General features: G+C 38.8%; 1 protein-coding gene across 1 annotated transcript in view; it reads right to left on the bottom strand.

The window, feature by feature from the left end:
- The window catches only part of ROBO2 (roundabout guidance receptor 2), a 410,894-nt gene that overhangs the window by 144,733 nt on the left and 251,548 nt on the right, over positions 1 to 14,613 (bottom strand). The window contains exons 3-4 of the mRNA XM_062574966.1: positions 3,758 to 3,915; positions 1,759 to 1,879 (exon numbers count right to left, since the gene is read on the bottom strand). Of these exons, the coding sequence (XP_062430950.1) occupies positions 1,759 to 1,879; positions 3,758 to 3,915 (279 nt within the window). The remainder of the gene's footprint in view (positions 1 to 1,758; positions 1,880 to 3,757; positions 3,916 to 14,613) is intronic.

A 14,613-nucleotide genomic window follows, 5' to 3' on the forward strand; every position in this document is an offset into this window, starting at 1 on the left:
TGAAACATATTTTTTTTGATGATTTTGCACAGTACTTGTAAAATAGATTGTATTTTACTCGTTGATTCCTATGATTAAATCCTGTATCAATTTTTCAGAATGTTGTAATTGACTATATAACATTTTACAAGGCAAACCTAACACTTTTCAGATCTCCGCAGGATATGAAATTACATGCATATTTCATAATTTTTATTCCTACAGTTCAATGCTTTTTAACAAATTATTTTCTTAAGGATTTCTTAAGGCTTTGTAGTTCAGGACTGCAACCTGCTTACTATCCACAGGGCGTATTATCAGAGATTACCAGTACTTAAACTGATCAAGAAGATACCTCATCTCTCTTTTACATCTATATAAAGGCACAATCTCAACATATTAGTTGCAATGGAGATAATAATTTGATAGAGATCCTTTCATCATTTTTGCAAGGTATGTGAATTAAATTTTTAAAATTCATAAGCTTCCTTGAATCCATAACAAAGTCAGTAAAATGGAAGCCTTTACATTCTTGCAACACTGGAGAGTAACAAATCCTCCATCACTCACGGATCTTGTCTAACAGAAATTTTCCTATGCCTTGTGTGACTCCCACAGGTTGTTTGATTTTCAGGTGGACAAACAAATGCTGAAATGCACATATATGCAAGCACATACTAACACTTGTGATTGGGTTTCCTATTGTACCATATTAGGCAGAAAGTGAACAGATTAGGAGCACCTGCTTTACAAAGGAGCTTAGGATCTCTATAAAAAGTCTTACTGGAATTACAAGAAGTCTTATTTGGATTTCTGCTATGTATCAAGAAAGTAGCAGGAGGGAGCATTACAGTTATTCCTCTCTCTCTTTTGTATTTATATTCTTCTTCAGCAGTGAGGAGCTTTTTTCCATATTGATTTTCTTTTGTTTGTTCAAGACCTCTTGACTGATTCCTATAGAAACATATCTAATGGTGAATGGAAAAAGCATGACTGCAGGATCTACCACAGTAGGATTTTATGACCTTGCTTTTTACCCAATTGTTAGCAGAAGGGATCCAGCTCTAGGTTCAATATTACTCTATTCTTACTCTAGACCAATAGGCAAATGCCATCAAGTCTGGCAGCTGTGTCATGCAGGAAACCTATCCATTTCTGATTCATTTGGCAACACTAAAAACCAAAATGATGCCCTGGCTTACATGGTAAAAAGTTGTTCTGCACCCTTTAAAAGAGAAAAAAAAAGACAGATGTATCTTTATACGTTCAATAAGCTGATCTCAGGATTTTATCTAAGGACTTTTTACTGCACAATTGAGCTCTTTTGTGCTCTGTGACAAAGGTTTGATTTCACAACCCCACAGGAAGAAGGAATTATTTAAACAGGCAGTTCTGGTCCAAACCTCTGTTAAGTAGGCACGGTCAACTGGGTTAAAGTAGCTCAATTATACTTGGCAATTTTGTGAGGGAGAGCATTATCTCCTGGATTATGGTTTCTGAGCATATGTATATCACTAAGGACCTCCAATTAGATTTAAAGTATGTGCTTAGAAAGAAATTGTTGGGCCATCACAGCTCCATATTTATAAACTGCCATTTTGAAACCTGATCTTCTTAGGAAACTGTGTAATGCTGCTTAGGCAATACTGCTGTATATTGTTAACCTGATTTTGTCACACATGTTGATGACTTAGCTAGGTCAATTCAGTATATGACATTTATAGGAAAAAGAAAATAAAAGTTTGAGTGAAATGAAAACAAAAGCTTGAGTAGCTTTACCAAAGACAGTCAGTTCTGCTGGATCGCTGTCTCGCTCCCCCACCATGTTGGTCCCAACACAAGTGTACATGCCAGCGTCACTTTTTCTTGTATTGGAGATCATCAGCTTTCCACCACGTATCTGTTTCAAAACAAGGAATATATCTGTAACTTCAGATAAAGAAAAGGTATCAGAAAAAACTGCACTCTCAGGCAGTAAAAGTCCAGAATTTAGGCATTTAAAAGTTTTAAAGGGTTTTTTTTTTGTAAATGTATGTAATACTTAAAAAACTGTAATCCTATCTACCTGGATTTAAATATCTTTAGGGTGTTCTGGAAGATATTTTATCCTACTGATCACTTTCAACAGCATCTCAATTTTTTATTTTCATTAGATGCTTTAGATTTGAAAGATACGTTTCTTGCTGCTTCTTTAGCAACGCAGTGCTTACATTTCCTGCACGATACTATGTAAAGCATTCCTGACGGATCTCTTTTTTAAAAAAAAGACAGTTTTACTTAGTTTTAGTTATTTAATTTGTTTTATTGTTAATGGTGCTTGAACAGTTTTGTTGTTCAATAATTAAGAGAGATTTTCTGTTTTTCTTGGTCATGCAAAAAGACTGAATCTAGCCCACACTGAAAATCCACCTGGCTCCCGTAAGCCTTATCATTTTCCCTGCCACAGAGGAGATTTGGAGAGTGAAAGCGCAGAACAGCTAAAATCAGTAACTAATCCGCATCTTGTGGAATTAGGATCAGTGTCAAAAGCCAGAACATCAGATGGGGTGCTTCAAAATAAGCTAGAAACATAGCCCAAGAAATGTGAGATGCAGGAAATACTAACCAGTTCCCTGTCACTTTTCCTTCCTCCTTTACTCTAGAGCAGACCCTTGCAGAGACAGCCTGGCCACAGTAACACAGCAACTGCTGACACTGTTTAGCTTGATACACTGCCTCTGCCAACCAAGGCAAAGGATAAGTCTTTGAGTTCTACTTCCATACTGAGTAAGATCAGCACTGAATGAGTTATGTATTACTACATACAACACAAAACTTTATTAAAGGAATAGCAATAGCGAAAAGCTAAGCATCTAAAAATTTGAAATAAAATATGACCATGCAATTCTAATTTGTCCCATTTGTTTACACATACCATTTCTAACAACTCAGTAAGTTAGATCTTTTTACTGGATCCTTTTTCATTCAGTATGCAGAATGAATCATCCCAGAATTCAACCAGTATTATTCATTACTCAGTAGGTATCTCTATTTAGGATATATTGTTCTTTACAGCATAGCTTCAACTGTTGTTTAGAACACTTTCCAATTATCATGCTAAATTTGATATAACAAAGATCATGTTAAGTCTATTTTTCTCAGAATATTTGTGAACCTCATACACATTACTGAATTTGTTTTTAAAGGACCTCTTTGATATTAGTGTTCATATTATGCTCATTTCACAGAGAACTGAGATCCAGAAAAGGTAAAGCCAAACTGGTCAAAGACATCTACTAACTGAATCCCAAGGTGAGACACCTAGCACCTAAAATTAGAGTACTTTATATGTTCAAATCTACAGCTCGCTCTGACTTCAGTTACAATGGTTATACAAATCAAGCCTCAAGAATTTTAAGTAAGTCAGACACCAAAATAAGAAGGAATATACAACTTTTTCTCCTTATCAAGGAAAGCTCTCCGAAGATTAGTGCCAAGTGCCAAAACGAGCCTCTATGGAAAAGGCAAGTGTTGTTCAGACCCATTTCTGTTTCCCTTTGCTGTTTCAGAAGCACCAGCTCCTCTGTGTGTTCTTACCACTGTCTTGAGCTGTGTATTCTTCTGAGCTCTTTTTACTGTATGTTTGTGAACTCAAAGCTGGACAGCTTCTGACTTCCACTCTAGTGTTGTACAGAGTCAGCTACAGAGCAAGACCTAAAGCTATGAACTCCTGCGGTGCTCAGCTGTGGGGCTTTAACTCAGGCCCCCTATCTATAAACGACCTCTTAATTGTACTCACACTGATTCGCTCTTCCTTATCATCAATGCGGACTTTATCTTTCTTCCAGTAGATGGTAGGCTCAGGATGTCCGCGAGGTGGCTGGCATTCAAGAATGGCAGGCTCTCCAGCTGCCACCACAACATCTGTAGGGTTTTGGCGGAAGTCATCTCGTAGCACTAATAAAATAAATGAGATAGATACAGAAAAAAAATTATTAGAGGTGACATAATCATAAATGAGAGAAAAAAAATACATGCATACAGATATATGTAATTAAAAACTCCAAACATGAAGCTCATCCCAGTCACTATTAGGTGACGACTTTGTATCATATATATTGTATACTTACTATAAAAAACCTTATAAAACAATTTGCTGAAGCATGACCTTTTATTCAAAAGAAGCAGATTTAATATGCATTTTTTCCTTTATTTTTTTCTCTGCATAAAAAAAAAAAATACACTCCTTACTCCTTTTACCCTTGATGTGGTCAACTGCCATTATGGGAAGTAATATTCCCTGTAAAAGTAAAAGCAGTATTGCAGGTCTGATATCGAGTTATTTTCAGAAAAGAGAACATTATGCTGAATATATAGCTTGTGAAGATCTTCAGTTTCAGTATTAGCCAGAAACTGTTTGAAAACTAAATTAGGCAATACATGCTAGCTTCTTATTTATATTACACTTCTAATGAAAGGGATTTGGTCCAACTAGCTTGAGTGTACTAAAATGATATCCACTTCATTGTTATTCTTCCACGTGTGTCCTAGTCTCTAGGTTAATTGACATTCTTATAAACATAAAACTGAAAATAGCTCTAGATGAGCTACTGAAATAGAATTTAGGGCATTTCCCCTCCTTGAATTTCAGCAACGTATGGCTTTCATTACAGCTTTAAGACAGTTCTTGCCCTTAATGGAAGCAGGGCCCTCTGAGAAATTAGAAAACACCGTAGCCTAGCGAAGGGGCAAGCCAGGAAGAGTTCAGCAGAAATTGTTCTCTCTCATTTTATAAGCAGAGATAATTTACTGCTTTCAATGTTAATAAAATGTGCCCCATTTTAACATTTGGAACTGAATATGTTTCCATTCTGTAATAAGCCGTAAGAAAATATCATTAATATGTACAAGAAGTACTCTCTGAGTGGGGTGAGGTTAGGGGGGCTTAAATGTGATACTGAAATGACAAATGAGGTAACTTTTATTGTTCCCCTTTTTGGGATACACAGGTAGATCCCAAAGGAAGGAGGGAATTAATTGGAAGTTAATTCCTTTTCTAACGTGAAAGTGAGCCATTATTTAGGTCTTGCTTTTCAAGCATAAAGTAGAAGTGACAGGACTTGTTGGCAATAAATGCCACTACGGTGAGGACCCATATTCTTCCCAAATAGTATATCCAATATGTACATTTTTCTCAACAAATAACTAAAAAGTCTCAGCCCCCAAAGTATCTTTGACTAATACAAATCACTAATGCACTTTTGTAACTATAATCAAATCAACAGAAATAGAATTCGTCGAGTTTCAAAAAGAAATTGAATAAAATTATATAATTCACAACACAGAAATAGTATGCTGAAAATTATGGGCTAATGACTATTTGGCATTAAAACATTTTAATAACATAGCAGTTTCAGGAAAGGAACCAGAAAAAAAAAAGTCTTCAAAACCAGCTACTTTGAGAAGCATCTTTATGTGTCTCTGTAACCACTATGAAACACAGACTTCCAGACAACGATATACCCTCTCTTGCACAACTGGTAAACAGATACCAACCATCAATTTCTCCTGTTATTAGTACAAAAAAAAAAAGTCATATTAAGCTTGAATTACTTGATTCTTTGCAAAGTTACAAAACTTCCATGCAAATCCATTAGTGGAAAATCTCCAGAAAATCACAGCGGATCCAAAGGCCAAGAAGTTTCCCATAGTGTAATGACTTTATACTCCCAACTCCTAACTCCTGGCAGCAGGACTAAGGAAAGTGTTTTCCTTGAACGTTGCAGGCTGCTGTATAAAGCTGCCAAACAGAGTTGTTTCTTGGGGTGATATGCAGAAAACATTACATTAACTTTCTCTGAATCATTCCACAAACTGTAAGGCTCCAACCAGTCTCAGAATATGAGAGTAAGAGGTAATTTGATTGTATCATATTCCTTTACCCAAATCTTAGTGGAAATATGGCTTGAACAGAAGACAAAATTGATGCTACAAGGTTTACTTAATTTTGCTCCACACTTCAACACACATGTGATTATTGAATAAATATACCTTGCTACATCCATCTAAAGCACTCTGTGTTTTGAAGGAAAATAAAAAAACTGTTGGAGAAAAATGAAATAGGGAAAAAAATAAGACATGAGGGAAAAGAGTTAAGAGAAAAATGGGTGGAATACAAATAGAATAGAGAAAATAACTCAGAGAGGAAAAGAAGGAACACTCTAAACTTGGGGAGTACAAAAAACAAAAACCAAGTAAACGAAGGAAAAACGTAAGAATAAAAGCAGAGGAAAGAAAAGGTAAAGAACAGAGGGCTCAGTGTTTTGTTTCTGTGATTCAGTGCTCTTAATACAATACAACAATGACATTACAAAAAGTACAGACATGAATCTGATCAGCTGAGCTATCCCAGCCCACTTAAATGTCTCCCCAAGAGCGAAACAGCAGGAAGGAGAAAGGGCTCGTAAAGGAGGAGATTTCCGGCTGGTAACTGGCAAGTTCGCGTGTCCTTTGCACAGCAGCAGCAGCAGTCAGCAGCAGAAAGGAGCATCCACTGAAAGCTGAGTTCACACTTATTACGGAGGGGAAATGGAAAAGTTGCAGTACAGCTTAGTGCATTCACCGTATCTAATAGCACAATCATCTGTGAAAACAGAAAAATGGTTGAGAGCCGCAGAATATTCTTCAGCCAATTATCCCCAATTGCTGCATCCTTTCAGACACCTGTTAGCGTGTTAGAGCCGAGCACCATCTCCAGACACTGACAGGAGGCTCGTGTTCACTCAGGAACCCAGTCCTCCTCAGGGTCTTCTTGGCAACGTACAAACAGGAGCTTTTTAAAGCTCGAAACAAGAGGGGAAAGGCTGCCGTCAGCCTCCTCTTCTTCGTCCCATGTTCTTTTTTTACTTTATTCCAATTTTCCAGTCTCACCGTGCAACTTAATGCAAGGCACACAGTTCCCTTGGTGCCTGCCATGAGTGTTAGTCGACATTTAACAAAGGATTTTAAAGAGGAAAATAGCCTGCATCGAACCCTGTGCAACTCTACAGCACAGCACACCCGATATCCTCAGAGAGCAAGACCCCGTAGGTTACTTCTCAGTCCAAATGAGTAAAGCAGAGTTGTTTCCCTCTATCAGCCTGACGTTAGCATAAACTTCCTCACAATTTGAAATGCAAAAACTTTGAACCTCAGAAACTTCCAAACTGCTAAGCCTCACTGTTTGGAAAGGCAGTGTGGGATTTGAGCGATGCAAAGCATAGCTGAACTGTACATATAGCCTATAATGACACTGTGGACAAAAGTTAATTAAAATTTGATCAGCCTCTTCATAGTTCTAACAAACTGATGCTGCTCAAACAAGATAGATGTCCACAAACTGGCATATCAGCCTTTAAGTCGTGCAGAGTTCTGTAAGGCAATTTACAGGTATTGCCAAGCATAACAACGGACAGCAGCTACATCTAGCTGTAGCAGGGCTAAGATAAAAGCTTCCAGGCCGTGCACCTGCCAGAGTCAAGAAAAAATGAAAAAGAAAAAAAAAAATAATAAAGGTCCTGCTAGCAAGGCAGCTGCTTACCAGCATCTGCCAGCTTCGGCCCTACTCCAGGCCTTGGTCAAGCCGACGCTCATAGACTCAGGGAATTATACGGAAACTGAATTAATTTCCTCACTCAAGGCTCCAGCAATTTGTTTAAAGGAACTGGAGATAAAACAACAATGTTTATGGGGTAGGAGGGAAGGTGAAGAGGTCAGAATTATTCCAGGCTAGGCTATCCATGCCTTAATACTGCTTTCCACTACAGCAGCTCTCAGGTCCTTTAGAAAGAAAACATTTTTATAGGATTTACATTTACATGATGATTACAAATAACCATCTGTCTGCTTCTAGTTTTTCAATCTGGTCCACGTCCCACGAGCCCCCAGCCTCTGGTCAGAGCAGTTAAGCTGGAAGGAAGAAGCACATGCCCGTCAGGAGGCTTGCAGTAATTGCCTTCTTTTCCCACCAGCACTCGGCTCTCCACTGCCTCCCCCCAACACACACAGCCAGCATCTGAAAGTACTGGGGATGGGAGGGGATGGGGGAAGTCTAGCTTTTTTCCTTTTTCAATGAATGATAATGTCTTAAAACCGGGCTACAGCTGTCATACTGACTAGAGGGTATAAGCAGATACTGAGTAAATATTAACGTGCTTCTCTAACTTGGGTCCTGGCAGTTTATCTTGTCCCTCCCATTCTCTTTTGTGCTTATCTGAGATGATCTTAATCTTAGACAAGGATTTTACACAGCCACTTTGGTTCGTCCTACCAACACTGCTACACACAGGTAGGTCTCCCCTGATCTGAGGCACTGCCCCACAGGCATTTTCCCAAATCCTCGTCTCTCCATCAGCACTTTGGCACCTCCCTCCCGTGAGACGTATTCACATGCACAATCAAGATGAATTATAATGTCAAATAACTGCCCAGATGTCATACATTGGACAGATTAAAGGATTATTATACTTTAGGTAATGTACAGTGCCGGAGGGTATTCCAGAATGCGGCTCATATTTATGATCTGCTGAAACGGCCTCAGAGCAAGTTGACGCTGCCTGTTGAAACGGGGTGACAGAAAGAGAGCATGGGGTCACAGGCAATCTTCCTCATGAAGGGTAATGCACTTTTTCTGAGGATGCTGTTGCCCTACCTTTTTGTTTCAGCAACTGCCTCTGTTATGCATCCTAAGGAAAGGATCAAAAAATCACAGCTGACGCACAAGTCTGTTTATATACCTACCTGAACTCCCTCTGTGCATGTGCAGGATTACCCTGAGAAAGATGCTAACTGCCACGAAAATCCTTGAAGAAATGCTGAGAAAGAACTATGTTTTTCTATTTTTTTTCCTCCCATCTACTTTCTATTTTCCTATCCCCGTATCTCCTGATATAAAATTGCCTCTGAATTGCCTAGGTATGAATTACATAGCAATTTTACCACAACCTATAACGCTCAGACTTGCCTATTTCAGACAAGACCCTCAAACCAGGAGCTTCTCTTTCAGAGGTGTTGGGGTACTTTCAGAGATGCCAGTAGCTGCAGCGATACTTGGTTAGTACTCAGTATCAAATGCTTGAACACTACTCAGTATTAAAGATAGCTTGTTCTTCATCGTTGTGCCTCAGCGAAGACCAGCACAACGTGGAAAAACACACTGTTCTGACACATCTTCTAAAACTCTGAATGGCTCATTTAAGTAGACATAGGTATTTATAGAATTTGGATCTTCTGATGAGCGTTAATGTCTAAAATCGAAAGTGTGAGAGTCTAGCTTTTAAATATAGAATCTGTTAGATGATGTTAACAGAAAAACTGAGAATTACAGGACACATAACAAATGAAGACAATGGGAGCTCAGCTCAGGCAAAAAAAGCAAATATGAATATCATTACAAAATAAAATGTTGGCTTTTTTTTTTCTCTGAATTTCAGTCTGAACTGTACCCCAACTAGCTGGTTAGACAAAGGTCAGGGAAGAAGAACGGCTTTTTCCTTTCTTATTTATAGCACATATTACAAGAGTTAGACATTGAAACCTTTCTTCAATAGTCAACCCAATTAAGGGCAACATAAACCTATTTTTCCTTTTCAGACAATTACATAGGCATGGAATTGTTAGTTATTGCAGACATTAGTTATTACTTGCTTTTGATTTTTTTACAGGATGCTATTGTGTTGTATTAAGTGTATACAATGCAGCTTGAATAAACTTACTGAAAAATTGTATACTGTCCTTGTGATTCATTGTGTTCTGCTGAATGCAATCTGACATCTCCACATTTTTTTCTGAAAGACTTTATTTAATGACTAGATGGCACGAAGAGTGGAGATTTTTCTAATTCAGAACATAGCATATCTATGTTTAAGCCTGTTGATTGAAAACAAAGTTCTATCACCTATCTTAACTGCACTAAAGTCCCAATAACCTTCTATCTTTTTTAAACTCCTTCCTCCATCTACCAGCAAGTTTGAATGCTGTGGTTAATAGTCAGCAGTCTCATTATCCATCTACTATAAAACTTCAAGAGCATCACTGTGTTTTGAGAAGCAAGAAAGGGGAAAGCAATAAGCATCACCGAGTATTTTTAGAATATTTAGAAAATATTCTAAAGACCACATTTAAATAATTTTAGAAATCCAAATATATACAACGTAATAAGCTGAATTTTCTTTCAATGATGCAAAGCAGATTTCTCTTATTTTTAAAGCACGATCACTCTTCATGAATGCACTGCACAAAAGGATTGCTAATGTTAACTGGAAATGTTACCAAGACATTATACTTTACTAAAACTAAAAACCCTATTACATGAATAAAAGTTCAGAGTCTACAGAAGAAGTAGATCACACTTGCAGACAATGAACATTGAAAAAGGTACATAGCCTGTTGTAAGTCTTAAGATATAACAAGGATCAGACACTTAGCAGTTTACTAGAATAGTTATTTAATGATCCTTTAAACTCAAGTCTGACATTAGCTTTTACGTGCTCTTTATGCTTAATGGGCTACATATTCAGAAGATCATGGGCAATTCATTTATTTTTTCCCAGCTAATGTGAATATTGGTTGAGGAACTGAGCATAACTTTGAAAAAACACCACATCACAGCTGAAGTGTTGCATTTTCACTGCCCCTGGTATTGCAGCGTATCTGCTTTACAGCCAGAATGGGGGATTAGTTTCACCAGAGCACTCCAGCACTCTTCAAATCACATCAACCGTACTTCTGTCACAGAAATATAGTGGGAATGAAGGACTGTGTTTGCTGAAGAAACATTCCCCAGGTATCTCTCATAGGCTACTGCCAGAGAAAGGATACAGGGTTAGACAGAACTTTGTTTCAATGCAGTACAGCCATTGTTAGGTTCTACAAGCATAATGTAAAAAAGCCTTAAAGGCATTATAAATATAGATTAAATTTTCAAAAGCACTGGTAGCCAAAAATTACTAAATGTTACTAAATGTCACAGATACGTGATCAAAATTAAGGTGGGAGGCTTTTCACTGAGCACTTCAGAAGAGCACGTGCAAACTGTGTTGAAATGGGGAGTGCAGTACAGATTTTCCAGATAAAAAGCCCCCACATTTGATTAGTAAGTTCCCCAACCACGGTGTAATAGCAGTCAGGTTTACTGCTTTGAGCCCAGGGTGGCACTGCCATGCTATGCTCCTGACCACTGGTGCTCAACCTAATGAATGCTCCCAGCTTGGCACAGCATGGAGGAATTGCACTTTCTCTGCCTCCAGACTCAAGTTGATTCGCCTGCAGTCAGCTATGCTGCTTCAATCCCCAGGGCCTGCAGTTTAAGCCTAGCCAAAACACCCCAAAAATACCTGTGCCTTCAATAAAAACAAAGGAATAAAAAGAGATCATAATCATGTAAACAAATACAAAAGAATGAATATTTGTTGTTCCAGAAGTAGATAAAGTTGAACGCTTCATTTAAGCAAGATAAAACAGACGGCAATCTCTGCTGATGTGCGAACAGGCTCTAATAAACGTCTTGTGTACACAAACACAACACACACACACACAACAGCTCGGCTGCTTTCCCATCCTGGCGGGGCCACTGTCACATTACGCACTTCAGCCAGATTAGGCAACGCAGCGAACAAGACAGGCTGCTCTCCAGCACAGGAATTCTCTTCCTTCAGTCCCCAGTCTTCAAAAAGCCATCCCTCCCCGTCTAACCCGGATCTCTGTCCAGCTATCTTGCTAATTATAACTCATAATATAACTTTTTATTGAGCAAGATTTTTTTTCCCCAAGGCCTTTGTGTTGTTTTCTTCAGAAGTCAGGATTGAAAACAAAATGCAAGAACGGACGTACCAAGGCACATACTCCTTGATAGATGTTCGTAACTCCGCAGGAAGGGGCCAGCGAGCAGCCACCCTCCCTCACGTAGGGAGCAGGAGCTGGCCTTCAGACCTGGAAGGGGCTGTCTACTGCTTCGCGAGTACCTCGCTTCCCATCCTGCAAACCGTCCAGGAGTCAGTACGCCACGTACTGGGCTAGAAGCAGCCTGCCGGATGCTATTTAAAGAGGCTTGCTGTATAGGTCTACCTGGTCTCGTGTCCTCTGGCCACTGAACGGGCAAGTCGCTACACAGAGGCCCAGCAGTGGTACATCCTGGAGGATCTGACCCCGGCATGACTTCCTTAGTCCTTGACCTTCTGAAGGCCTCGACTGTTTTGACTTTATTTTGACTTGGCCTGGCAAATCCAGACTGGAAACTGCACTGAGTGTGTCTGCATTGCTCTCACCGAGATGTGCCTGATCATTTGAAGCTGGCAGAAAGTAAAAGTCATGTGAAGGAAGAACAGTGTCTACACGGAGCGGGACAGCCCTTGACTGATGCGTGCTGACTGCTGTCGATGTATTTGGCATCTCCTCTCCAAAAAATTATACTAAAAGCCCCAAAACTCCTCTGACAGTTATTATTGTGTATTATTTTAATATTCTGCAATAAATCCAAAAAGGATGTGAAGTCCAAACAACTGCATTCATCCAACTCTGCTTTCTCTGAGAAGAATAAAAACTTCTTTTCCTTCCAGTGTTTGAATGTGTTTTCCCCTAAAAATTTCCAAAGTGAGTTCTTCCTTCATGAAAGGGTCCTTTCAGATTTAACGTTTGACCAGAAATATTTGAGGGCAATTTTACTGGATTATCTTGAACACCACAAAATAATTTATCTGTCACTTATCATCAGATCATTCTGCATAATGAATTTAAGTTTCCAGAGCTCTAAAATAATGAGGAAACAATGTGATATGCAGACCTTGAACTCAATGCTCTTAGGATAGAGCCATTTAAATTCTGTCAGTATACTACAAGCTAGGAAGTCATCTGCAAATTATCAGATAAACCAGTAGTTTTTGTACTGTCTCAAAACCAAAAAGGTGCTCCAAATTTGTGATTTTATGCAAGCAAAGATAATAGTGTAATCTGCAGGCAACCTTTTGCAATTTTGATGTGTTTAAATAGTTCAAAGAATTACCTCCATGCAATAAGAAACATATAACTCTCACATTTTATTTTCAAAAAGAGAAAAAGATTGTAAGAGTTCACATTGTCCTCATTATTATTCACAACCTAGTGCAAAAGGGAAGAAAAAAATTAAAGAAGCGGGAGAAAAGACCAATAGTAATAGCCCAAAGCATCAATTTTGAAAGGGGAGTTTCAGACTCATGGGGAGAGGAGAACGTGGGTGTCCAGCTTCACCCTCCAGCTACACTATCCTGTGCATGAGAATAAAAATGACTCTCAGCTGACTGGTTACACCAGCACCAAGACTTTGGAGTCTACTGGGGTAATAACCAGTTTGTTCCAGCACCAGCTTATTTTGTAACTAAATATGGAAATCAATATTATTTTAAACCTCCTGGCACATTGAAGTCATTCATTTGATTCCCTCTTAGCATGGAATTTAACTAGACACAGGGTACCGTAACTCCCACAAAAGATTTAATTTGTATACGCTTATATAGCTATGTCATTCTTCAACTGCCCTAGAAAACAAGAGGCTAAACTGACAAGATAAAGTATTCAGGCACTGTATGATAGACAATGTATAATATTGAAACAGGCAGATTAGATTATTAGACTAGACAGGATTGGAGAGAGGGAATTTTTAGCCTGACACACTATTCACCTGGGACAGATTTTAGGTGCAGAAGTACAAACATTTCCTTCCATGCCAAAAAACAGAAACAAACCCCCCACCATCCTCTTCTCCTGTTTGAAGAATTTTTAACCTAGATCACTCCACTGACCCAGTTCAGAGCCCAGATCCACAAGCAACTGAGAGAGTGACAACCTATACAAGCACAATGGCCAGGAGAGACTAAAACCTCCGAAAACAGATTTTCCACCAAGGAAAACATATCATTAAACTATGCATTACATTTCTCTATACTCAAAATAAGGAATACGTAAAATACAATAGCTTGTATAACCAGTGCATGCTGTGGGATTTCTCTGAGACCAGGAGAACTGGAAACATTCTCTAGTTTGCTAGTGCAGCTTCAATTACAGCAAATTGAATTAAACTCTCCCTCGGGGCGGACCGCTGTAGCTCCATTCCTCCTTTTCCGAACAATTCCAGATGTAGGAGGGAAACAGTTTCTGTTTCCTTCCGAGGACTTCTACATGCATGGCTGTGCCTCCATATTCATACAAAGAGGTGAGCTTCTGGGGCAGAATACATGGGGCACTAAACAGTATAAAACTAGCATTTGAAATGTGTTTTATTTTAACAGTTCAGTTCTCCTGTTTGGTGCTTCCTTATGTAGCAACAGACACACCAGCTAGAAACAACTCAGAAGAGATGGAAACTCTTCTACTGCTGAACAACAGGAAGTTTAGTACAATGTAGCCCATAATTACACACACAGCTGCTCTTCCCTTTCTTCCACTGTTACCAGCAATTTATTACCTGCTTAATAGCTCCTTTGTGCACCTTCCTTTGAGCACCTATTCAATCCAAGGTACTAATTAGACTTTCTTTTCTAATGCCTCCAGTATCCTGAACTTCTACCAGACAGAATCATCTTCCCAGTGTTGGTCTACAAGTTCACCTCAGTATTTTGAAGCTCAACAATAAGAATTATCATTCAC

The sequence above is a fragment of the Rhea pennata genome, chromosome 1 (assembly GCF_028389875.1).
Source record: "Rhea pennata isolate bPtePen1 chromosome 1, bPtePen1.pri, whole genome shotgun sequence".
Classification (NCBI taxonomy): domain Eukaryota; kingdom Metazoa; phylum Chordata; class Aves; order Rheiformes; family Rheidae; genus Rhea; species Rhea pennata.